We start from the raw sequence: 27064 nt of genomic DNA on the forward strand, positions 1-27064 counted from the left end.
TCTCTCTATAACAAAGTTTTATTTTATCAGGTCATGAGGGAAGAAGAAGAATATCCAGACAAAACCCATATCACTATCTGTTTAACATTTCCTTGCACATAAATAAGAATACTTACAAATTCTCTAATCGACTGTTGCAGGTAGTTGGGTGTAAAATCTGTTAATTATTATTAAATTATCCAAAAATTTTAATGGTTGAGTTTAATTAAATGAGTTTTAAATGAATTTTGAAACTTATTCTTCTCCTGACGAAAAATACATGTCTGTCACATGATTTGTCCAAAAGAAAACACTCACTTTTGCTAACAACTACTCAGTCCTGTGCCTCAATGAAATAATGTCCCTAGCGACTTTCTCATTAAGCTAGGTACCAAAATAAATGGGAACTAAGTAACGGTGGACCCAAGGGCCACCTGGGCCTGCACCACATGTCTGAGGCCTAATTTATAATTGAAAATAGTCTGAAAAATGAAGAAAAACAAAGATTAAAAATAAATGCAGCATTGCCTCAACACCAGACATGAAGTTTTCTGCATCTATGCACTCATCAAATGTTTTTTGTGATCTGCCGAATGGCACAACCACTCAGCACAGCATTCAAAAGACTTACGAGGCAAAGTGACAGGACACAACCATGCAGGGAAGAGGCAGTCACATGACCTCACCGACTAAGCACATCACACCTCTTTCTTGTACAAGGACACAACCACCCATAAAATGCATTATCCTCACATTGAGACATTTTTGTAAAACAAAAAACTTGAAAAAGCACAAAGTTTCTTCTTATTAGCTGGCATAAAATCGTGATAAATTTACAGCCTCCCATGGATGCGAACACCTGCCGGTACATATAGAAAATGGCAGAATTTCTCGGGAGCTGAAAAAAATGTCAAGAAACTTTGCTCCGTCTTGTCGTGCAACTGTCTCGCGTCCTTTCTTTTCCCAAAACAATCAACTATGTTCTATAACCATAATTATAACTTTCAACTAGTAGATAATATACTGAAAGATGCATTTAAACAAATATTAACCTACCAAACCATGGGAAACCCAGTAAAAGTATAGTTAAACTGCTTTTCTAAATAAAAATAATTAATTATCAGAACCTATAGCAAAAATATTCATCTCAAAAAAATACAAATACCAAACTAAGTCACTATGATCTTGAACCATATAATCAGCTGATTGACTGCATTAACTGAAAAGATTCATGTCATAAGAAACATTATGCAAAAATTGGGAAATGCAGGGGTTTTGCAATGCCACAACTTAAGTACATACATATTTCTTACCTTTGTATTGTAACCATCAGGGAAACTTTCTATTCTTTCATGAATATCAGCATTCTTGGCAGCTGCAATAATGTCATCTTCAGGTGCTGAAATTCTTCCATACTGTATGTTGTACCTGGTAATTAAAATAATAAATAAATTCTTTTATGAAAGTAATAAATGTTATTGTGTTCAATAAACCCAAAAAAACATAAATACATTGTGTTTCATATTAATTATAAAAAAATATTTATTTCTTAATTCATTTTCAGTTATGTTTCTTGGTATGGTACTGTGATAACATATACGTAACATTCAACAAGAACTGACCATGTTTTCTTTACAAGATATTTAATTGGCTGACTTAATGGTTATTGCATGCTGTGTGTGAGGAAGACAAATATGGTATGTAATAAAATGAGGGAAAAGAACTAAACCACTTTTAAACATTCATGCAAGAAACTGCCAGAGAAATGTATGTAAATAAGCTGCTTCAATACATTCTTGCTTTGAAATAATAAGTGTAGTCGAAAATTTCAATGCACAAATGTTTTTACAAGGGGTGGGCGGATCAAATCCTCTAATCCCACTGAATCTCCAATATTCTAAAGATTCAGGATTTGAGGAAAAAGATTCGGGATTAATGAAAAAAATATTCCAAGAAAAATATTAATTAAAAAATTCAACACTGGCAAAAGTTTACAAGGCTTATTTATGTTAATTTTTGTACTTATTCTAATACCATTTCTCACAATATTATTCTTTATATATATAAATATGCATATATATGCATATTAAACATATACTCATATGGAATCTTAGTTCATGAAACGAATATAAATGTATAATAGGTTGCCATATTTAAAGACCCAAAAAAAAAAAAAAAAAACATATATACGGTGAAGTATGATATTTGTGGGAAAAAAAAAAAAAATCTGCCGTTTTTAAAATTCTTCCCAAAATTTCTCAACCTCTTTTTTTTTAAAAAAACCAATTTGGCATGGAACACGCTGTTTGGCGAGTTGATCGACACCATTTCTGTTTGAAAACCTCATGTGGAAAGTCATAGATCTTTAACACAGGAAACAAATTTTAATACCTAAGTACTTCTATATATCTCGAAAGTATTTTTTACAGAGCCAATTCATTTTATTTATGAACGCCACAAATGCAATAAGTTGCTTTTTGCAGGGTGTCTACCAGATCTAGTAAATGAAATTCCCTGATTTTTCCAGGTTTTCCAGGTCTAAAACTGAATTTTTCCAGGTTTTCTTTAACACAATTACGACATTCCACGAAACTGAAAAAACTGCATAACAGTACATTGACGGGTTTCAAAGTATTTCAACTCAAATTAGTAAAAAAATTACCTTCTTCCAGACGTGGCCAAAGTGACTCAATTGATGGCAAATAAAACATGCTGCTACAAATATTTCACACACTTTTGCAAAAACAGTGACTCAACTTTTGCATCTATTTCACTTGCTTCAGAATGAGCCAAATCCAACACTATAATCTTCTTCAACTGCAATGCCTTGATCTCCTCCTCAACTCTTCTTTTTTCTGCCTTCTTGTCTGTGGCTTCCTTTTCTTTTTGTTTTGTTTGCATGGCTTCCTTATGCCTACAACTAGCATTTCTTACATACTGTAACATGGACTTGGTGATATCAACATGCTCTACACCTCCAGAACGTTGAACAAAGTCGTACATCTGTCTTTGTGCAATCAGTGTTTTTTCCTGCAAGTTTTCAGTCAGCAGATTAGTATTCACTGAAAATCCTCTTTCCAATGATGCATTTCCATGGGAAAGTACCAAAATCATCCTCACAAACTTTAGGCGGCCTGTTTTGGCAGCTACTGTATGTGCCTTAAGAATAAGCATCCAAGAGTGATCAAGGTGCCCATCTTCTCGAGAAAAAGATGAGAACAGTGCTTCAGAATCTTGAGAGGAACATACCAACTGATATGATCACTCACTCAATGTTATCAGCTTCTTGTCCTGATAGCCACCTGTTTTGAAGACAACATTCAAAACTGTACTTCACACACTGTTTCCTCACACCGGAATTTAAAGCCACAGACGGACATAAGCAGGAAATTTCCTTGGTAAGTTTGTACTTCAGGGGACTTTCATCTAGAAGTTTTTTTTACCATAACCTTTAGACAAGTCCTAACATCATTTTTCAGTAACAGGACAGACTTTTCTGGTACGTTCTTTTTCTTGATGGCATGGCTTACTGCATAAACCAACTTGATATTGTTAGCAGTCAATAGATTTTCCTGGTTATCTACATCAAATTGAGATACATTGCGTTTCTCCCTAAAGCTCTTCAGTACCTTTGGTTTCAAAAACTTTCCTGCCAAAGCTAATAAAATGTCTACCTGTGAATCATAGAGAAAAGGTGCCATGAGTGCTTCACTTTGGAACATTGTGAGAATCAATTCCAGCTCTGATGCCAAAGAGTGGAAGAATGTCAATTTTACTTCTAGAAGATTATCTTCAAGAGCACTTTTCACTACAATGAAAGAGACAGATGAAATAGAAACTTCACTAACAAATTTCTTTAGGTGGGGTAACGTTTTCATGGCACATTCAGCAACTGCAGTATTCCATCTGATTGCACATTTCTTGGGAAAAAGCTCTGATCCAGTTATTCTAATGTAATCTGCCCTCCTTGCATTGTGCCTCAAAAAACTAACAACATCCCATTGTGTAGCAGAAATTCCAGTTTTGAAAGCACAATGGACCGTATGAAGCCCATAGCTACCAATTTCTAGCAATGATGGTGAATCTTCACCAAAAGTGTCTGTGATACGTATTTTCAAAGATAACAAAAATGCCCAGTTTACGTTGAGGGCATCCATAGATACTTAAAATGAAATGCACCTGTCGGTATAATCCGAATGTGGGAAGCACATGCTGCAGCACGTCACGTCAGCAGGATAACAGACCAGCTTGAACCAGTTTGTATCACGTGATTTGACGCCACTTCCGAATCTGATGGCAAATAAAAGAAAATTTGCCATTCAAAAATAAAAATGGGATGCTACGTCAATGCAACCTGATCAATAAAAAAAAGTATTGCCAATGACAACCTACCAAACAAAAATTCCCCGATTTTTAAAAAAATTCCCTGATTTTTCCCTGATTACAATATTCCCTGATTTTTCCAGGTTTTCCAGGGTCGGTAGACACCCTGTCTTTGTGCTATGTTTGTATGTTTTGTATCTTCATATCTTTGGTTATTTAGTGGGAAGAAAAAAAAAAGGATGGCTTTGTGTACAGGAAAAGGTGCAACACATTTACCTGGTTTTAAGTATATTTCTTTCATTACTTAATGTGACACAAAATATTTTTTCTTCAAATGGAGAAAAACGTGGTTTCCCGTTAAACGTCCTAACTAAAGTGAAAAATATTACAGCATTTAACTATCTTTGCACTTGTTTACACTTATTGTTTTAGAGACCTTGTAGGTAAGACCAAGAAATAATTGTTAATAGTACATGAAGACTTGTTACAGTGTGTTTAATGTACGTTTAGCTCCGTGCAAATGTTTTCATTTAGTTTAGTAATTACAACTTCTAGAAATGTACACATTGTATAGGTTCAGCCCTGTTTATGCCAAACAATAGAGTTGGTGTACTGCTTCATGCTTCATTTAGTACCTACCACGTGTTTCAACGATTTAACAGTAATTTATGGAGATGATCTTATCTATATTTTTTTTTAGATAAATTCTGAAACCCGAAACTGTTATTTAATAAAAACAATCAATAATTCTGAAGAAAAGCCTTGTTTCTGTTTGAGATTGACAAAGGAGGGAGGGGGGGGGGGGGACCTTGAAAAAAAAATTTTCCTTAATTTCCTGGCATGTTTTCACATCATTCTGCAAGATGGCATTGTTAAACTTAGTAGTTTTTCATTTTATCACACGGTTAAGTTAGGTATATATATAATAATGTGATATTGTAAAATGGGTTCATTAGTATAGGTTAGCAACATTTAAAATACTGTCAAATCATTAGGAATTAACAATTCAAAATGTTGCTAACAATCTCAGAAACAAACAAGTACTATGAAGAAGCATTTCATATTTGTTAAACTTCTAGTTTCTTGTACATTATTTCATTTTTGACTCTTGAAACCTAGATTCATATTCAAGGGATGGATTCAAGGCACTCTTTCAGATTCAGGTTCGCTATTTGGATTCGAGAAAATTGGGATTTGACTCATCACTAGTTTTAACATAATACTAGTGAAAAACTAAAAAACTGATTCTTAAAGTATACAAACTTTCAAACATTTATAACAGACACAAATTTTGCTATGTGGTTAGTCCACGAATGTTTTGCACAATAATAAGCAAAAACTATTTTCTGCTAAAAGAAATAAGTATAAATGAGAGGCATTAAAAATTTGTATACACAAATATAATCGTATCAATGATTAATCTAATTTGATGTTTTTATGGAACAAGAAATAAAAAACATACTAAAACATTCGGGTCCATGCTCGAGCTTAGCTTGAGCATAGTATTTTAATACAATGAACGGCACTCAAGCCTAACTCAAGCAGACCTATGTGCGCTTGCTCCAGTGGAAAAGAGCTTGGATTGTCACGCACGCTTTCCACAGTCATCGTAGTTCTATCGATTGCCACTAGATGCCATGTGCTGTACTGTGTGAAGTGGCTCCGAGTGTACTGCATTGTGCCAGAGAAATTACCGGGTTTTTGCTGTGGTGAAAATGGTGAAAAGATAGCACAAGAATTACGAATTTAATGAACCAGAAGAATTTTATGCTTTTTATGGTTCAGAAGCTGACAACTGCAGTTCTGATTCTTTGTATGAACTATCGTCTAAATATTCTATTCCAACACATCAGATTTGCATACTATTATTCAAAATCTAACAAATGTGCTTGAAACATATTTTACCTACATATCTTACCAGGGATGATTTTATTTTATATTAGAGATGATTTTGCAAAAAACAGAAAACAGAAGAGCAGTTTTCTCAAAAAACCTGACCTGACTTGACTAGAATATGAACAGAACTGGCGTTGATCAATTAATCTACATAAGCAGTAGACTAATGTATTAAAAACCTCTTCCAAAACAAATTTTTCAAAGAAAATAAATGGTATGCAGATGAAAATAAAAAGCACAGAAAAATAAAAGTAAGAACATGTGCCAAATTCTTAATATTTCATTGGAATAAACAAACATGTGCACATTTCCAAATGACATCATTCATTAATCCAAAATCTATTTACACTTAAATCTACAACACGAGAGCAAAATTAATGACTGCCCCATTTTCCGGACCTACAGATGTAATTTTCCCTCACTAATTTTTTTATGAACATTCAAGTAAACAATTCAAAAGATACACACTGGAAACCAAAAGGGTTAACATATTAAACAATATACACCAAACAAGCAAAACAAAGGGCATCTTCTGCAAGTCCAAAAACCACACTTGAAACTCTCTTCATCGCACTGTGCTGGCAGTCTTTAGTAATGGGTGTCACAACCCCATATACAGATGAGTTCTTTCACCTTGTGGTGCATGAATTGAATGAGGTCATCATGTTTTCTTAGTGCAAACGATCAAACTCTTCTATTGCAGCTTCAGTAAGTTCCTAAAGATTGTTCCATGGGTTTGGACAGTCTAAAATGGCCAATTATAGTATATCCCATGTCCCACGTCTATTGAATTAATGTTTGAGGACTGTGCAGGCCAATCCATTTGAGTGATATGTCTTTGGATATACCACAACACTGTCCCATGACCGTGAAGTCTTGTATTGTCATCTGATAGGATAAAATGATCTCCAAATGCAGTTCAGAAATGCCACACAAATGGTTGTAGCACTTCTTGAATATATCAGGGGCCATTCACTGCATCCTGGATGGGAATGAGAGGGGTCCGCCATCCCAGCATTATTCCTGTCTAGAACAAATAACACTTCCGCCAGCATACAGACTTCCTGTACATGCCTAGATTGCTGTCGTCATCCAGAAGTCCTCTACACTCTTGTAAATCTGGCATCAGGTCTCAAACCAATCCTGGTCTCATCGGTAAACATGACATTACCTCATTCTGCAATGGACCGGTGTTAGTGAGCAAGAGTCCAGTTACTTCTATTATCTTGGTTCCATTGGTTCAGTGCAACGCCTCTCCATTGGTCTTCTGGACTGAACGCCTCTCATCGGCCTTATGGACTGAAGAACAACTTCATGCAGTCTACTGCGCACTGTTTGATCTGCTATAAGAACGCCTGATGCTCTATAGACGTCATTCCTTAAAGCCCTGGTAGTTGATGATGTACGTCTACTAGCAGACACTTGGAGATAACGATCCTGGGCTGGTGTTGTAACATGAGGACGGCCAGAATGAGGAAGGCCTATCATTCACGTTTACCATTTCTCTGTACTTTCTCCATACCTTAAATACCCTGCTTTGTATGACATTTAAATGATCAGAAACATATTGCTGTGTATGGCTTGTCAAAAGTAAAGCCACTATCTGAATCCTGTCAAACGTTTGTATTTATCTATGTGGCATGTCACTGCAAGGCTGAACACAAACTGACTGTATCGTTTGGTAATATGGGACAATGCACCATCTGCTACAGCACTTATATTTTGTATGTTCACATGACTAGTATACAAGCACAAAGTATGTCTGAAGTAAACACTGTCAAATTTCAGGTTTATTGAATAATGTACCTATGTCAATGAGGCATAGAATATCTCAGAATTCTCGTTTTGGTGGTATTCCAAACTTTTGTTGAGGTGTGTAATTTCACAAGTTACAAGCAATTGAACCAAAACTTAAACAGGAAAATTTTTACACATAAATAAATATGAATGACCATGTCTAAAAAGATTTCATGAATATAAAAACCATTAGTATGACGTCAGCTGGGGCTTCGCCCCATGAGCCTGATCATCCTCCGTTCCCTTTCCCACACCTTTCCTACCCGGCATTTGTACCGTGACATACGTAGTTGTGTAAGCATTTAAATTTCACGCCACGAACTACCGCAAGAGGGCGCTTAGCTGCAGTGCGCCGCACCCTTATATGTATTTAATAATATTGTAACCTTTTCTTTTCGCCCCTAAAATAGTGTCACGACAAGCCAGTGAGTGAGTGTCGTTTGTTTTACTAATATATTATGTTTTTTGTAATAAAATACGTGCAAGCACGGACAAGGACACTCCCTAGCGGGCGACGACGGAACTAACATATAACTTTATTCAAACTAATTTACCACATAAGTAATAATTACAGACGGTCTGGTCGTGGATGTGTATCTGGTATTTTTATAAAGAGTTCATGTTATTTTCTATAATAACCCGGGGCACGCAATAGCTAAGATGTTAACGGTAATTGTGTTGGGCACGAAGGGCGCCATGTTTCCTGCCGCAAGCCCTTGTCTCAGCCCAGTCTCCTCCTTCAGCCGGCCGAGAGCAGACGTCTCTGCAGACACCCCGAGGACATCACCGTTGTCTCACAGGGTGGCCACTCAATTCAGCTGAAAAAATTCCCCGACTTTTCCAGGTTTTTTTGACCAGTAAAAATCGGCAAAATTAATTTAAAAATAAGGCCCGTTGTAAACAACACATACATGCAGACAAATCATGCTAAATATTAATTTCTAACAAAGAAAATTAAAAAGAGAAACAAATGCACACTGTAGGCCTAGTTAAAATTCCAATATTAATTAAAATTTAAAGCAAAAATTGAGATATATTCAGGCCTACGTACATACCTATTCAAGCTGCTGGTACTTGCATTTTTTGTAGCATATCAAACACAAACAAATTCTTCAACTGGGCACTTTATTATTTAACACCCTCAAAAATTGAAAGTTCAAAAAATTATGTACATAAAAAACACACACTAAATTAAACTTTCAATTTTTTTTATAAAGTCTATTTTTGCATTGATGGCATCAACTTCCTTCTTCATATATCTTCTACCAGTTTCAATTTTTTTGTTTCCAGCAATTCTAGTTCTTTTACTTGTCGCTTTTTGGTTTGGTGTTTATAATGTTCAATTTTGTCCAGCTCTTGCTGTGTCTGCAGAGCCTCAAGGTATTTTGCATGGGAATTCCTAACAAACTGCATCATTGATTTTGTTATTTTTACATGCTCAACCCCACCTGCTAAGGTAACTGCATTGTGCACATGTCTTAATGCCACAAGGCTGTGTTCTTTTTGATTTTCAATCAAACAGTCACCATTAACCGAAAATCCTCTCTCTAAACTAGCATTTCCATGAGAAATTATCAGTAGAAATTTAACAAAATTAACTACTTGGCTTGAAACATTGTGTGAACTAAACAACTTCATCCAATGATGATCGAGGCGAGAATGTTTTTCAAATGCAGTCATGTGTCCAATCACTTCTTCTGACTCTAGAAGATGTAATTCACGCTGAATGCTGTCGGCTTGCACACCAGATAACCAATTGTGTTTCACCAATATTTCCAAGCATGATGCCAAATTTTTCTTGAACAGAACAGATTTAGTAGCAACAGCAGGATCAAGAAATGTCAGTGCCTCAGTTAGTCTGAATTTCAGAGGAGACTTGTGCAATAATTTTGTGGTGCATTGAGTTAGAGCTTGGCGACAACATTACTTGAATTCCAAAATCTGAAGTTCTTTCACTCCTTTTGCTTTTTGTAATGCATCTCTTACAGCAAAACCAACATCAACATTTTTTGCATGTAGCAAGTTATCTGTACTCAAAATAAGTTTGCCTGGTGAAAGAAAATTCTTCTTAATGACAACTTCCTTCAAAACGTACCATCAATGTGTGTACCAATGAGAAGAGAGCAGAATGAAGAAATGGAGCCACTGGAGTTTCTGTCTGAAACTGTCTCAAGAAAGGTTCTAACAAACCTGCAAGAGAATAAAAGAATGCAAGTTTTGCTCCAAACAGGTTGTCTTTGACACATCTTGAAACAACAGAAAAACATTAATTCTGTCTAGTAGTTAGTATATGCTTTCTTATACCGCACTGCACACTCCACAAATTTTGACAAACAAGGTAGAATTTCAATAGCTCGAAGTGCAACTTTGCTGTTCTCTACCCAACGAATAGAACAAAATTTCATAGGAAATATTCTTGTATCTGTGTATTGTATATAATCTGCTCTTCGTGCAGGTACATTTTTGAATATGTTGTAGACTGCTCTCAAAAATTCAACTATCTCCCACTTAGTTCCATGTATAGCTGCTTTAAAAGCACAATGGACAGTGTGTAAACCACAAGATCCTATATCTAGTAATGTCGGCTTACTAGGGTCGTCACCTTTTAAGTCAAATAACAAATCTTTCAAAAATCTATGATTGACATTTGGGCCATCCATTGACACTTGTATCAGTTTACTTAAATTTATATCAGACAGAGAGCTTTTAAAGTGGATAAGAAAATCAGCAGCCATTGTATAACCAAGAAATACAGATGTAAAGTACTGTGATGCAACTTCATTTTTTTCAGAGTCCCAAAATCTTACGATTAGGTCCATCTGCTGCTTTTGAGCCACCATCAATTTCACCAGCTGTGTTTTGAAATAAGGCCCTAACCCATGTACTATTGTATATGCAACTTTAGTCCTCTTAAGTCGAATTTTCTTGGCTATTTCACGGTCAGGGAAAAGTATTGGAAAACAGGTCAGCACTTCTAGCACCACTCCTAAATGAATTATGTTGTCACAGAATGCAAATACCAATATATTTCAGACTTGGTTATGCTATCATGTAATAGAAAAGCATGCAAAGTTTTCTTAGGCATAGTCACTGGACTTGGACTAACAAGTTCAGTGGCATCCGTTGGGTACTAACTAACCGAAGCTTCAGATGTGCTTTGTCCATGTTTTAATAGAACGTCTATTTCCACACACTTCTTACGGTTTGCAGCTGCTTCTTTGTGTTTTTTTCCATTCATATGGCTTATCAGTGCTTGTTTTCCCATATTGCTTAGGCTGAACTTAGTCATGCAATAACAACACCAGGCTGAAAATTTATTTGACTCGTCTTCAAGTAACCATTGTGAAAAATTTTCACACGCAAGCCATTTATAATTAAAGCTAGTTTTTTTTTTTGTTTGGAGCACGACATGACGAAAACTTGTCACTTTGTCTTTACAAATAAATATTTACGTACCACAACTAAAAATTTTGTCAGCCTTAATCGACATATTTACGTACCAAAACTAAAAACACTTGCCAGCCTTCATCGACGTATCCCGCCATTTTTACACAAAAACAAATAATGAAACACAGTTCTTAAGGATTAATGTATACACATACACTAACTTGTTTTATTCACAATGTTAAAAAAAAACAGGCCACAAGAAAGTTTTACAACAAAAACTATCCATTTACCTGTAACAAGCCATGTGCAGATAGTTATATGCAAGGCCTAATAATCATGCCAACAACAGAACGGAATAACGGATTTACAAACCATAAAATAAAATGTGAGACAGGTGCACCAACTTATTGTATGAAAGCCGCAAAATGTTACGAGACAACACGAGGTCTTGAAAATACAAATTCAACATAAATCCTACCTTTCATTTTCTATTTTACTAGTAATATTTTTAAAAAATCCTGTTTCAACAAAAATTTCCAGATTTTTGATGAAATTCCCTGATTTTCCCTGTAGCTACAAAATTCCCTGACATTTCCAAGTTTCCAGGTTTTCCAGGTCGAGTGGCCACCCTGTCTCACCGATAAGTAGTTCTGTTCAGTTAATTAATTCAAATTGTTTTCTTTCATCCTCGGGCTCTCTCTCGGTCGATGGGGCTGTTTAATTAGAGATTTCTATACTCTCCGGGGTTTTTAACCACCTGTGTTCTAAGTAAAAGCTTGAGGCGGCCACGTGTGTGGTCCGCCTCCTCAACTAAACCGATTCGTGCCTCGGGCGTTTTTAACAGTATCAAGGAAGGATTGTATGAGGATGTGTAACGTAGAAATAAATAAAACCAACTTAATTGAGTCACGTGTCTTTGTGTTCGGGGGGGGGGGGGGGGGCGCGCCACGTGGGTCCTTAACCCAGTCAGCGGCGTGTGGGATGCCCTAAGAGCCCACTGCGGTTAAGTAGAAGTGTGCCCGACGCTGAGAGCGGGCTCGGTTAGGAACAGCTGTGGAATTAGGTATCAGGAGGGCTAGTATCTCGCCGCACACGGGGTACGTAACGCCTTGAGTAAGAGCATCAAGCCAGGTCCACGTGCCCACTCACGTGGTGGCGCCCACTATTTCCACAAATAATTCAGATCGTAACACCGGTACGCCCTCAAGTAAATGACATTAACTTCAATGTATGTTGTGTCCAAGATTAATATGAGTTGCTAAATAATAAATAATAACCATTAACAATCAACAAAAATTAGATGCAAAAAAAGTATTTCATTAAAAATATACTGAAAAATACTAAAAATAACATACAGGTTCTCTTTCGATATAGACATTTGTTTATTAACTAAGTAACAAAGTATAGATTTTCAGTATGTACTGCTACAATAGTGCACTCCTCAACCAGAATTTTGAGGAAGAATTATTTCAGATGTGGGAAAATTCCAGCTATGGGAAATTATGAGGGGTGGTATGCAAATGGTACTGTAAAATCATAATATAGTTTGTATACACAGCAAAAACATTAACCACAGAATGTTAATAATTTCATTTTTATGCCATTGCTTTGCTCAAAGGACATTTCTACGAAATTCATCACAACAGGTTTTTCGCATTTGTTGTTTCCTGACAAAATGTTTTGCTAGATAGTTTCTAAACGCTATTTGAGAGCTGTAAAATGCCATGTAATTAATGATGATTATAAACACTTGCGCAACTTTTTATACCTAATATATTACACTTAGTAAATGCCTGTCGAAACATTTTGTGGCAAAACAACAAATGCAAGAGAGCTATCATGATAAACTTACAGAAATAGCCCTTTAAGACCAGTAATAACAAGAACATGAAATGAACAGGAATTTGTGATCAAACCTTATGTACTTATATTAAACAGAACATTTATGTCTAGAGAATTTTCCAATTTTTTTCAAAAGATTTTGTTATGTTGAATCAATTTAACTATCATGAAATATTACAACTATAAAAAACATACTACCTAAAAGCTAGACATTCTCCTTTAGATGCTTAGTTTATTCTCAATTGTTTCTTTTTCCTCCAAAATATGGCTGCATTGAGGTAAAAGAGCAAATATTCCTAGAAATTCCATTCTACAGCCACAGAAACAATGATATATTAAATCACAACAATCCTTGAAGCATTACCACAGCATTAGTTGCTTCATTCACAAAAATATATGCTGCTAAATAGTTATCAATGTAATGCACAGTTTGTATGACTATTTGGTTAATTGGCCTGGAGGCCTGACTGGTGGGCCAAAGGTCCTAGCTAAAATCCTTGACCAGAATGTGAATTTTTCAAGCTAAAAAAAAATAATTAAAGACAAAATAATCTTATTAGAGTAATTATATTTAACTTTTTGATTATTTTAATACTACAGATAATTTTAAAAATTAATATACTATATTTAACTTTGTATGGTACTGAAAATGTTCTATACAACATTTATTCATCTGGAAATACAAAATCAACATAACTAATATGTAAGAAACTTAAGAAAGTTCTGCTCACTTGATTGTGTTGTTGAAAAGCACAGTATCTTGCGGCACTACCCCAATTATTTTCCGTAGAGATGCCTGTGTTACAAATTTAACGTTCTGACCATCTACAAAGATGGCTCCAGTGTCAACATCGTAAAACCTGAAAAGTAACCTAATAATTGTGCTCTTCCCACTGCCAGATGGCCCCACCTGCAACAGGCACATTAGAAAAATAAAGAATAAATCCATCATATTTTGCATTTTGATGCACAAAAGTTGAAACAAACCGTTAATAATATACATAACTGTTTAATTCAAAATACTAATAAAGTTTTTATCTACACATATAATTGGCTTGCAATTTACTTCTTATGTTCCCACAAATTTTCTTGCATTATGAACTCACCTGCAGCTATCATGATGGCACAACATACTTGTGCCAATTTGTTCACCTACATGCTCGACACAAAAATATTTGTCTACCCATTGCACAATATGTAATGTAATGCTTATTATTCATTCCTTCATGTGCAAAGTCACAATCACAAATGTGTTACCTTCAAACTAGGATGGTCAGGTACTTAAAAAAGGATACAAGAGTTAAAACATTGCTTCTTCATTTGCAACAAATTATAACATTAAAATGCTATCTGTTATCTGACATTAGTTAAGTGACTGAAGGCCTCACCAGTAGGGAAAGGTCTCTGCTAAAATCCCTGACCACCATGGGAGTTTAAGATGAAAAAATTCCTTCCTAGAGTTCAGGAGACTGTCATGTTTTTCTTCACTTTCATACTGTCAAAGGCAATAGTGAACTACCACACTATCATCTCACCAGGAAAACTCTCACTGTACCACAGATTACATTTCCACGCTGCACATGATGTCACAACCCTCACACAACATATCATCATAATACTTGGCTTACAAAATATTACACATATCACAGATATTTTGAATTTAAAGACCTCTCTGAGAGCATACACATTGGTTTAAAAATTGTTTTTATGGGAAAATGTAAATGTTAAAACATTTAATAAAGTTAATTTGGAAGAACATAACCAGATGCTATACTTTGAACACACAAACAGAAACTATTTTTTACAAAGAAAATATTTTTATAAGGTAATATGAAACACTTACCAAAGCCAAAGTCTTCCCTGTTTGAACACTGAAAGTGATATTATGAAGTACAACCTTCTCTGGTATATATCCAAAACTTACATTATGGAACTCAATACTTCCTCTTTTGACAAGCAACGTGCTTGCTCCAGGCAAGTCTTTCACTTCCTGTTCTTCTTTGAGCAAATCAAACATGTTTTCCATGTCTACAAAGTTCTTCTGAATTGCCCTAGTAACAAAAAAAAAAAATATTTATGGTACAGTAATCAATAATACACATAATATACTACGGAGATGCAAACACCGTTTTTTAAAATTCAAATCGAACTCAAATACCTAAGTTTTCGCTTAAATATTTTGCCACATTAAGCCAAATACATACATTGATACAAATTTAAGTGCTTGAGTAAATGTTTCACAAGCATATCGCACACTAAATAAGAATAAGGGAAATTTTTTTAGCAAGTTACGTAATAGCCACTGCTTGTATATAAAAGAAAATGTAAAACAAAATTACTTGAGTAATAGCAAGATTAAATTACTTGTCTTGTTAGAAGGAACAGACATCTGTACATTATCATATTTTCCTGTTGTTGGGTCCAGAAACATAAAACTTAACTCATAAAACTTATTCAGTAGCTATGCAAAGTATATTATTTATGTATACTATCCAACATTTGTGGGGTCTTATATTTTTTATTTAACTTACATGTAGGAAAAAAAGATACATTTTGTTCACAATATGGTGACTTTTTTGACTGGTGCTCAAGCAAACATTCAGACTTAGACAGCTAAATAATGTCACTGGATATCTAATATTCTAAAGAAATTAATTTTGTTAATTTTAGCAGAATATCCAGCTGCCGAAGTCTAAATGCTCACTGAAGCACCTACCAAAAACTACTCACCTTATTTTAAATACAGTTTAGTAAAAGCTTGGCACATTTTTTTTCCTCCAATACCTAAATGCTTGTGTGAAAGGAACCATGCTGCCCTGACTTGAGTCTGTTATGTACGTATAAGAAGATAAATACAACTAATATTCTTATACTCCTGCCAAGTGACAACCATCTTGTACTCACATGTTTTAGAATTTTCCTTGTTTTGCTGCCATGAAACTGCTGAAATTTTTTCAACACTCTGTGTTTTGCACTCTTTTCAGGATAATAAAAAATGTCTCTCAAAACCTCATCAATTTTTAAGGGCAAACAAGCAGTGCCCTTCTCAGCAGTTAAACTGATGAGGTGGCAAAGAGAGCCCATTACAAAAATGTTATTTTGTTTGCATTTCAAAAGTGCTACCATGCCATTTTTATGGCCGATCATGACTGCTGTATTATCTGCAGAAAAAGTAATGTTTTTAAAGGAATGCCGAAATGTTCATATTCACTAATGATTAAATTCCCAATAATTTTGCTAGCAGATTCGTCCTCTAATTTATGCAAAGACAGAATGCAATAGACTAAGTTTTCAACTTTTTTTTTATCAAAATATGTCACAAGCTATGGGTAGAGTTTGGAGTCTGAATTATATGTATCGTTTGTTGCTAGAGCAAAAGGTCCCATCAGCAAATGGTTCACAATTACTACTTTTGAATCTTAACCATTTCTTCTATAATGGTTGTTTTTGTCCAAACACTGGCATATTTTTGTGCTTCCTTTGATTTTGGAAACATTTTTCTAAACAAGGGTGGGTCCCCCCACAAGGTTGGCTGCGCTTAGAGAAATGTTATGTTCAAAGAGGAAGTACATACGTAATAAAACATTCGGCTCTTGTGACAAAGTCTTCAGTTACATATATTTGAAGAAGCCACTAATTTACTTGCCATTTTTGGTGCACTGCACATTGTTCACATGTTTAATTTATATCCCATGAAGTAAAATGTCACTTCTACTACCGTGTTAAGATCGCAGCGAAAAATAACACAGAAAGCATGTATGGGTCCTTTGTCCGACTAATATACACAGGTATGCTTCTGAATATTCTTTAGGAAAACACTACGTACACATATTGTTTTCTTGGGCTGCTCATTGCGAGAAATACAATACAATGCTCTAATTTATATATGTACAACATAGTGACTAACTGTTAAATCATCACCTTCGACTACACGATGCACGAACAAAGAAAACAACCATCGATCAATCAATTCAGATAAGATAGCGGGACACTTTCATGACTCATAAAAAAAGGGGTGCGCATGTGCATATCTCATGCAAAGTGAAAAAATTCATAAAATATTTGCAACTATCGTGAAATTGTAAAAATATAATAATTTTGTACATTTTATGAAAAAATCTTTAAAGTTGGCAATAGTAAAATAAAAGCCAGTTAATCTAACACTCAAACAGGTGTATAAATAATAATTTAAATATTAATATTTTAACAAGATACTTTTTAGATGTGTATGGAGTTTGGGTAGTTTTGATTTTATATATTTAATTAATGTCTTAATCCCCCCAAAATTTTTTTCTTCAATATTCTGACAAACTGCAAACTAATAAACAAGTGTATAAAGTTATCTTAAATTAGGGCATCAAATAATAATTTTTTATAGGTTATAGCTTTAACAACTATTATTTACCTGTAATATGTTCCAAACCAGTTGAGAGGTACATAGAGTTGAATAATATATGATGAAAACAATACGTAGTCTCCTACTGTCAGTTCTCGATGAACAGCAACCAAATGAACACACAGTAGAGAGCCAGCAAGCAAGCCACCACATACAATTACATTCTGAACTGTGTTCAGGATGTTTAGAGTAACCATTGACCTCCACTCTTCTTTCTAAAAAAAAAATATAAAAAATAAAACACCAACTAAATCAATCCTGGACTTCATTACTGGTAGAATGGTACTTCAGTACCAGGGGTCTGCGAGTATTTAAAACTGTTGAATTTAAATGGAATAATATATATTCTATGCAATATTTCAAACTGAATAATTTTTTTGAATTAGTTGTTACCTATATACAGCAAGTGTAATTTAAATGAAAAAAGTTTTAAATATATGAAGCAAAGATTTGTTCCAAAATTTTGATTTGTTTTTTTGCAATACAGTAATACATGCTTTCTATATATAACAAACCTGTGATTATAATTCTTATATATATTTTTTCATTGTACAGTGTTTTTACATTTTGGACTCCTACGAAGTGTGAAAACATAGTTTCAATGTATGTTTAAATTTTATTTTAAAAATATTTGATATTTATGATTAACTTGATATTTGGTTTGAATTAAAAAAAAAAAAAAAAAAAAAAAAAACAGGGTTCCTAGAAGCCTACTCAATACTGTACTTTTCGGCATACACGACGACACTGTACATAAAACAAGGTTCTGCTTTTAGTACTAAAAACAGTAAAATAAATTTCAACCATCACATAAGCCATAAGGCAACTCGGTCTTGGACATGAAAGTAATGCATGCAACCTTGCTTAACTAAATGCTATTTAACAATTTTTGGGTGGTGTTTATGAGTGCAGAGTGATAAAAAAATACTGCTCTGATTTGACTCACTCTCAGATAAGAAACTAGGCCTTGACAGCCATAATGGATGAAACAGCAGTGTGAGTACCACCAAGTGTGCAATTTAAATTCAACAGTTAACATAAACCCATAAAATAATCAGGGTGGCGTAGAGAAACGTTTCAGTGATTATATTTTTTATTTTAATTATTTTCAAACATTACTCTAATGTATAAATTTTCATATTTTATTTGGTTGAATTATCTTTGCAAAAAAATTATTTGTAAAGGTAACTTCTCTATGAACGATTGTCATATCATCACAAAATTATTTGTTTAAAAATTGGATTTATTAAACACAAAAAAAAAGACTGTGGACTGAAAACAAAAAATTCTTAGTTTAGAATGTTTAGTTTGAATTTTTAGTTATATCTAGAAATATTGACTGGGGAGCAGCGTAGTAAAGACTACATACGAGGTTTTTTTTTTCAACCTCTGATCGGCTGTAATAAAAAAACGGGAATGAATTGGGAAATTATTTTAATGTCAAAAGAAACGTACATCTTTACTCTATTTTTCCACATAATCACCGTGCAGATTGAGGCATTTGTCGTACCGAAGCACCAGCTTTCCAATACCCTCTGCATAAAATGATGCCTCCTGCCTATTCAGCCACGTTTTAACAGTGCTCTGCAGTTCATCATTGGTGTTGAAGCATCGTCCTCCAAGCCACTTTTTCAACGTGGGGAACAGGTGATAGTCACTCGGTGCCAAATCCGGACTGTAAGGAGGGTGATCAAACACTTTCCATCGAAATCTTGCAAGGAGTTGTTGTGTTACGGCGGCACTATGCGGTCGGGCGTTGTCATGAAGCAAGACAACACCAGATGTCAGCATTCCTCTCCGCGTGTTGCGTATCGACTGTCTTAGCCGTCGTAGTGTCGCGCAGTATGCAGCAGCATTGATTGTTATCCCTGGCTCCATGAAATCAACCAGTAGCACACCTTGGTGATCCCAGAACACTGTAGCCATCTGTTTCTTGGTGCTGAACGTCTGTTTGAACTTTTTCGGCTTGTTTGGAGAATAGGTGTGCATCCACTGTTGTGATTGAAGTTTTGTTTCTTCATTATCGAAATGAATCCATGTTTCATCACCTGTCACAATTTGAGTCAAAAAGTGTTCACCATCGTCTGCGTAACGCAGCAAAAACGACAAGGCTGATGCCATTCGCCGCTCCTTGTTGATGTCAGTCAACATCTTGGGTACCCATCGGGCACAGATTTTCCTGTATCCGAGATTGTCTGTAACAATGGCGTATAGGACTGACCTTGAAATGAGCGGAAATTGTTCAGACAGTTCTGAAATCGTGAATCGACGTCTCTCACGAACAACTGCATCAACTCTCTGAACTGTTTCATCTGTTGCTACCGAATTCCTTCCTTGGCCACCTTCATCATGAACATCAATACAGCCTTCGCGGAATTTCCGACACTACTCTCGCACAACGCCATCGCTCATAAAGTTTTCACCGTACACAACACTCATTCGGCGATGGATTTCTGCTGCAGTGTGCCCTTCTGCCTGTAAGAAACGGATGACTCCACGCAGCTCGCATTTCGCCGTACAGTTTTTCGTTGCAGCCATGTTGACATTCCCATAACCAAGCTTCAACTGAGGTGTGAGTTGGCCGCTCCACATGGTTGGTGGAAGGGGGTAAACACTACGAGACGTGTCGATTCGTGTATGAGCGATTAGGGTATCGATTAATGAGCATGCCATGGAGAAATGAAACTGTAATCACACTGCAGGGCACTGTTAAAACGTGGCTGAATAGGCAGGAGGCATCATTTTATGCAGAGGGTATTGGAAAGCTGGTGCATCGGTACGACAAATGCCTCAATCTGCACGGTGATTATGTGGAAAAATAGAGTAAAGATGTACGTTTCTTTTGACATTAAAATAATTTCCCAATTCATTCCCGTTTTTTTATTACAGCCGATCGGAGATTGAAAAAAATATAACACTCGTATTTTTAAGCTCAATTACATCTAAAACTACTGAACTGTTACAAAGTAATGGTGTGAAATTAGGAGACTTTTGAGTTTATTGTCAAGAAAATATTATATTTGTGAAATATGGGTGAGAATTATGTAAAGGATATCATTACCATCGAGACATATGAATTTATGCATAGAATAATCTGTAGTTTCTAAATCATTGGTAGTTTCTAGACTACATAGTGGAGCGTATAATTTTTAAGAAATTATCGTCCTAGATTCGACTGTGTCTCGACTTTGGAGAAGAAAGAGACTGTATAGCTCTACTTTTTTTGATTAAACCATTCCACGAGTCTACAGTTTTGTGTGTTAAGTATGGAAGCAAAATTCAGGTAAATAATTTGGAAAATTTGTATATTTTCTGGTTAAGAAATTGTGTCGCCCAACAGACTGCACACATCAACCAAATTACAGACGTCAAAAGTATTCGTCAGGACAATCCAGACGGTGATTTTGTGGACGAATTTGGTGCAGTGTACACGTCTTCAAGAAATAAATAGTACAAGATATCGTTGTTCCAAAATCCCAGTAACCGTTGTACCTGTGGCTGAGCCAGTTGACAAGCAGCAAGGTCCCGGACATCCCAGTTGAGTATGATCTACTGAGAGTAAGAATCAAATACACAGGTCTGCGAAATTTTTTTTGAAAAGTTTTTTTGTTAAATAGTTAATATTTGTTTTAATTGTCTTAAAAGTAATAGAAAACGGTATTCATATCATATATACCATGTCACATTTATCAGATTTAGATGATATAGTATTTGAATACGAAAAAGAACAAAACAGAAATTTAATAAAATGAATGAGAATCATTTTAGAATATTTTATAAAGTTTTATTGAGTCTATAGCTATTAAAATACAACATTAAGGTATACATGAAGAAAACAATAATGTTTTCTTTTTGAAAAAAAGCTGCGTTTTGTTGGTTTTCCTTATTTTTTATTTCATCTCTATGCATCATCCAGCAATAGTCCGCCATCATATTAACGTCCCAACGGCCTTGATATCTTCTTTCCACCTCTTTTATGTCCTGATGAAACCGTTCACCTTGTTTTTCACTGTAGTGGCCTAGATTTTTTGGGAAACAATCAATGTGAGACTTCAAAAAATTAATTTTCAGACTCATATTACAGCCAAAATTTTTACAGGCATTTAACATTTCCTGGACAATATTTTTATACGCAGGATCTTTTGTGTTGCCTAGAAACTTAGATACGACATTTTTAAAGCCATGCCAGGCATTTCGTTCCAAGGTTGTCATCACTTTTTCAAATTCTGTATCCCTAATCAGTTTCCTGATATCAGGTCCCGTAAATATTCCCTCTTTCAACTTCGCATCAGATAAGCTAGGGAAACATGAACAAAGATACTTGAAAGTATTTCTATCTTATGGTAATGCCTTTACGAACTGTTTGATCAAACCAAGTTTGATGTGAAGTGGTGGAAGCAATATTTTTTCGGGATCCATCAAGCTCGGATTGATGACTTTTTTACTCCAACTTTCAATTCCATTCTAATTTTCCAATCAGTTTTTTTCCAATGTAAATTTCTTGCTCTATTGTCCCATTCACAAATATAACAGGGGAATTTTGTGTAGCCTTGCTGTTGACCAAGAAGAATGCATATGATTTTTAAGTCACCACAAACTAACCATTTGTGTTCGGTGTATTTTATTTTCTCCAAAACATTTTTCAAGTTTTCATAAGTTTCTTTAAGATAAACTGAATGAGCTACAGGGATCGATGCAAATTTATTGCCGATATGCAAAAGGACAACCTTTAAGCTTCTTTTTGAAGAATCGATAAAGAGTCGCCATTCTTGTGTATTGTATTCAATATTGAATTTTTGTATTAAACCGCCAATATCGCAGCAAAATACTTATCCTCTTTCTTAAAATACTCCACAAATTCTTGTTCTCTGCTTCGATACTAGTAAAATGTAGTTGCAGCATCTAATAAATTGTTTTATTTTAGTTGAGAACCGAGAATTTCTGCAGCGTCCTTAGGTAATCCAAGATCCCGTACCAAATCATTCAGTTCTTGCCGTTTTAAAGGTCGAGGGTCATTTGTAAGGTGAAAAATTTCACCACTGCTTTGCAGATGATCACTTTGTTCTGAGTTTTGTGATAAAGGCGTTTCGAAGCTGTTAGTGTTAGTAGGAACTGGTATGGGTAATTCGGGTCCATGTGGAACTGGCTTTGTTACAGACAAAACATCAGGATACACAATTTTGGCGCGGTTATTAGAATTATATCCTGTTACATTGGTCAAACAAAAATAAAAATCATCTGTATGATTATTTTGTTCCTGCCACAACATAGGAATACTAAATGACAATGATTTTGATTTACCGTAAGTCCACTGTCTTAACACTTCAACACATAGCCAGCATACTATATGCGGAACCCACTGTTTCTCTTGGTAACATAACCTCATTCCGAAGTAAGCATAATAAGCATTTTTTTTTACAAAGTCTGTTATTTTTAATCTTTGCTTAACTATTGTATATTGTCCGCAAATATAGCAAAATACATTTGGATTGTTTTTGCAACTCCGAGGAGCCATGGTTACAGATTTAATAAAACAATCTTTTATTACACTTTTTTTTTTGCAGTTTAAACCACTATGATTGGTCATAGACTACATAAAACTATTTTTTGATACTTTTTCTCACAGGGGAAATGCAGGTTAGTAACAATAGACTATAGGATGGTCGGTCATAGAATATATATTAAAGAAATATAGATCATGAAATCAATTAAAAAAAAAAAAAAAAAAAAAAAAAAAAAAAAAAAAAAAAAAAAAAAACTATTATATATTTATCTATATGCAAAAAGAATGACGTGATACGTTAAAACAAAGTTTATATTTGATATATACAGACCAACATCTACATGTTTGTGATAAATTTATTTTAAAAACTTTTTCATCGCAGACCTGTGTTATTGTCCATGACGAATTGGTATGTTTCTGTAATGTTATTGTGCAATGTGCATGCTAAGTGTTATTTGTGTAAATTGCTTAGGTAAACTTTTGTGTTATGTGGCTTGTAGATAGCATTCATTTTAGTCAGTTTTAATTTCACTTCTTGTTTGTTTTATTCATTGTTTCTTCTTTGATTTGAACTCATTCAGTTAACTGAACATTTTGATTTCTTGCTTGCTAGTTTGTTTCTCTCAGAGGTAACTGAATACTTTAGTGTTTTTTATTGCTCCATTTTCACGGACTTAAGCCGTGGTAAATTAATTAATTATTGTTTACTTCAGATGTCTAATTATAATTTGTACTAAATATTCATTTAAGTATTATTTCGACTTGTTGAGCAAACCGCAAAAATAAACGCTTGCTTCAAGAGTTTAGATATTAGTTTTAGTAAATAATATTTTGATGTGCATTGTCAAACGTTTGTATGTCAAGAAACTGTGCCAATTTCTCAAAGGTTATATAAAAAAAAACAGTATTCGTCACCTGTTTTATATTTAATTTCAGTAAATAAGCACAGTACAAAATATTAATAAACCATTACTTATAGTTTAATACATGATGCCTAAACAAAACGTGTTTACTATTCAGGCATCTGGGACGATTAGTAATTGAGGATACAGGAACTTATATTTTATGTCTGACTTAGCTTCACAGTGGCCATTCTCCAAACAGTTTCAAATTCCAAGTTTTTTTACATATTTTTCCCTGGTTTTTCATGTTGTCTCACTAAATGTTCAGAACTAATAAAAATTTGTCTAGTCGGTCAAACACTACATTCAAAAGAACCATACATACTATGTACTGTGCATTTATAATAAAATTATTGAAAAAAAGATTATATATATATATATATTGTGTTTCTAATAAATATCTATATTTAGACTGCAATACCACTCTGAAATGGTGGTATGTGCGTGGCTTTAACGTGACCTTTTCATCAATCTGAAAACACTGTAATACATGTAATAAGAAAAATGCTATATGCAATAAACTGTAGATAGCAAAACAATACTGTGACTATAAGGGTGGGTGGAAAACACAATCACAATAAAAATTATATTGGCAAATAAATGCCAAATTTTAATTAGTGTTAATTCAAAAATAATAACACTCAGTTATGCCACAGACTAATATCTAATTTCTCTCTGAAAATACAATGGTTATACAAATAAAAAATAGGCAAAAATCTAAAAATCTCTGAATAGGTTAGGCACAGTTACCTACCAAACATTTCTGTTTCACTTTAAAACTCATAGTTTCAAATAAATAAGTATCTCAGAGTATCTTTAAAAGTTTAAGACTAGTTCAAAATTGGTATTACACAAACCAGCACATTCTGGACTACTGGCCTTGGATGTTCAGGTTTGTCTGCATATGTATATATGTTGATATCTATACTAATATCATAAAGAGGAAAGATTTGTTTGTTTGTTTGTTTGTTTGTATTGAATAGGCTCCGAAACTACTGGACCGATTTGAAAAATTCTTTTTCCATTAGAAGCCGACATTATCCGTTGAACATAGGCTACTTTTTACCACATTGTTTATTAACCACATTATTTAAGCAACATATTTTAATTTTTCTATCCCTGATGAGCATAGGCTACTTTTAACCGCGTTATTTATTAACCATATAATTTAAGCAACGTATTTTAATTTTTCTATCTTTGTAATTCAGTAACTAGCAACTGTCCGTCATCGTAGTGTCTCTCTTGACGCTCGCGTTCCCACCACCGCCTGCCTCTGCTCCCGCGCCCTGCCCACACCCCGCTCGGCTAGCTAGGCAGCGTCACTGTGGTGCGGGAGGGGAGTCAATGTCACAAAATAAAGTGCCACGCGGCTCACTCGCGCGGTCGGCTCCCTACGCAGCGGCTGTGTGCGATTTCGTATATTTTTCCTTGAAAATATTTTGAATGTTTTATAATTATTCAATCACCACTTCATTTACAGGCTAATTCCTGTTCAACACTTCGTCTGTTTTTGTTGTACAAGTGCACACGCATGACACAATTTATTTAAATATAAAAGATAGACAGAGATAGAGATAAAGTGATATGTATATGTGTTTATATATATATATATATATATATAGTGAGATAGAGAGAGACAGAGATAAGTTGAGATAGAGCGAGGTATAGAGAATGAAATGGGTTATATAAAGAGATGTATAGATGTATAGAGCTATATATGTAGATATAAAGAGATAAATAGCGATAGAGAGATACATAGATATATAAAGATGTAGATAGAGATAAAATATATGTTTAGAGAGATGGATAGATGATTTGTATATGCGTAACTAATTCAAACATATTACAAAACAAAACTGACTGAGGCATTGCAATGCATGCCGAGCATTAGCTAGATAATGGAATCTTTTCAATATTAGTAATTTCTTATTTTTCAGCTTTTTTCTATAGTGCTTTATAGAGTCTAGATTACATACAGACCACCAATATACACACACACACACACACACACACACGTAAATAATTATACACTGGCAGAACGTCTGTCGGGATCTGAAAGTGATATAAATTTTTTTGCACACTTCACATTCAAATTAATAAGACAATTACTAACTACATCTGATTTCGAAAAAGGTCCCCTTCACCCTGTGTTCAGCCTGGGCAACGCCGGGTACTGCAGCTAGTCATTAATAATAAAGCCACGGGGCATCAAACAAAGTTTATACATACTAACTATTGGCCGTGTAATGAACAACAAATCACACTGTTACTGTAATGCAATAGGGCCTAAAATGAGTTGGCATTACGAGGATTTACGACAATAGACCTTTCCAACATGGCCATACCTGCCAACTTTGGCCAGTCCAAAAGAGGGAGGTTTTTTAGTGGAGTAAATACTTGTTCCCCCAATAAAGTGGGGGGTCCGGGGGCTCTTCCCCGGGAAAATTTTGTTTTGAAGACGCAAAATAGTGCTTTTAAGCATATTTCTAAGTAAAAATTATAAAAAACAGCTGGTTGAAATTGTAATATTTTTATTGGGCTAGTTGCTATTTTTAAGAATTGTCTGCACGTGCCTACTGTGGAGAGTTCAAAAGAGAAAGATTTTCCCATTTACAAAATATAGGGTAGGCAGGGCCACAAAAAGAGGGCATAGTACGTGCACACCATATAAAAACAAATTTAAAATTAACTCATCTTTAACATGGGTTAATTCTAGATTGTTAATTTTTTTTTCCCAATTTTCAATCAACATCTTTAAGTTTCTTGATATTTACTATGCCTAAATAAGTCCTATGTCATTATCAATATTTTATAGAAATTTACCACTTTACAAAATGCAGCATGTTCACCTTTCCTCGATTGCAAAATGCATGGAAATTCGTCACTGAATGTCTTCTTGTACACAGCAAGATACTTCACTGTAGGCTTACTTAGCGCCATTTCTATTAAATCCCTATTGCGGAGTAGACCTACAACTAAACAAAAATACTCATCACGCAACTGCTTCACAAAATAATATTTTTATGAATACACTGTTGA

The 27064-nt window shown here is 34.7% G+C and overlaps 1 protein-coding gene across 2 annotated transcripts in view; it reads right to left on the reverse strand.

Moving 5' to 3' along the window:
- The window catches only part of LOC134529298 (ATP-binding cassette sub-family B member 6), a 118773-nt gene that overhangs the window by 9407 nt on the left and 82302 nt on the right, over positions 1-27064 (reverse strand). For both annotated transcript variants that reach the window (XM_063363205.1, XM_063363206.1), the window contains exons 10-13: positions 17630-17835; positions 15068-15275; positions 13956-14134; positions 1293-1407 (exon numbers count right to left, since the gene is read on the reverse strand). In XM_063363205.1, the coding sequence (XP_063219275.1) occupies positions 1293-1407; positions 13956-14134; positions 15068-15275; positions 17630-17835 (708 nt within the window). The remainder of the gene's footprint in view (positions 1-1292; positions 1408-13955; positions 14135-15067; positions 15276-17629; positions 17836-27064) is intronic.

The sequence above is a fragment of the Bacillus rossius genome, chromosome 2 (genome assembly GCF_032445375.1).
Source record: "Bacillus rossius redtenbacheri isolate Brsri chromosome 2, Brsri_v3, whole genome shotgun sequence".
Taxonomy (NCBI): Eukaryota; Metazoa; Arthropoda; class Insecta; order Phasmatodea; family Bacillidae; genus Bacillus; species Bacillus rossius.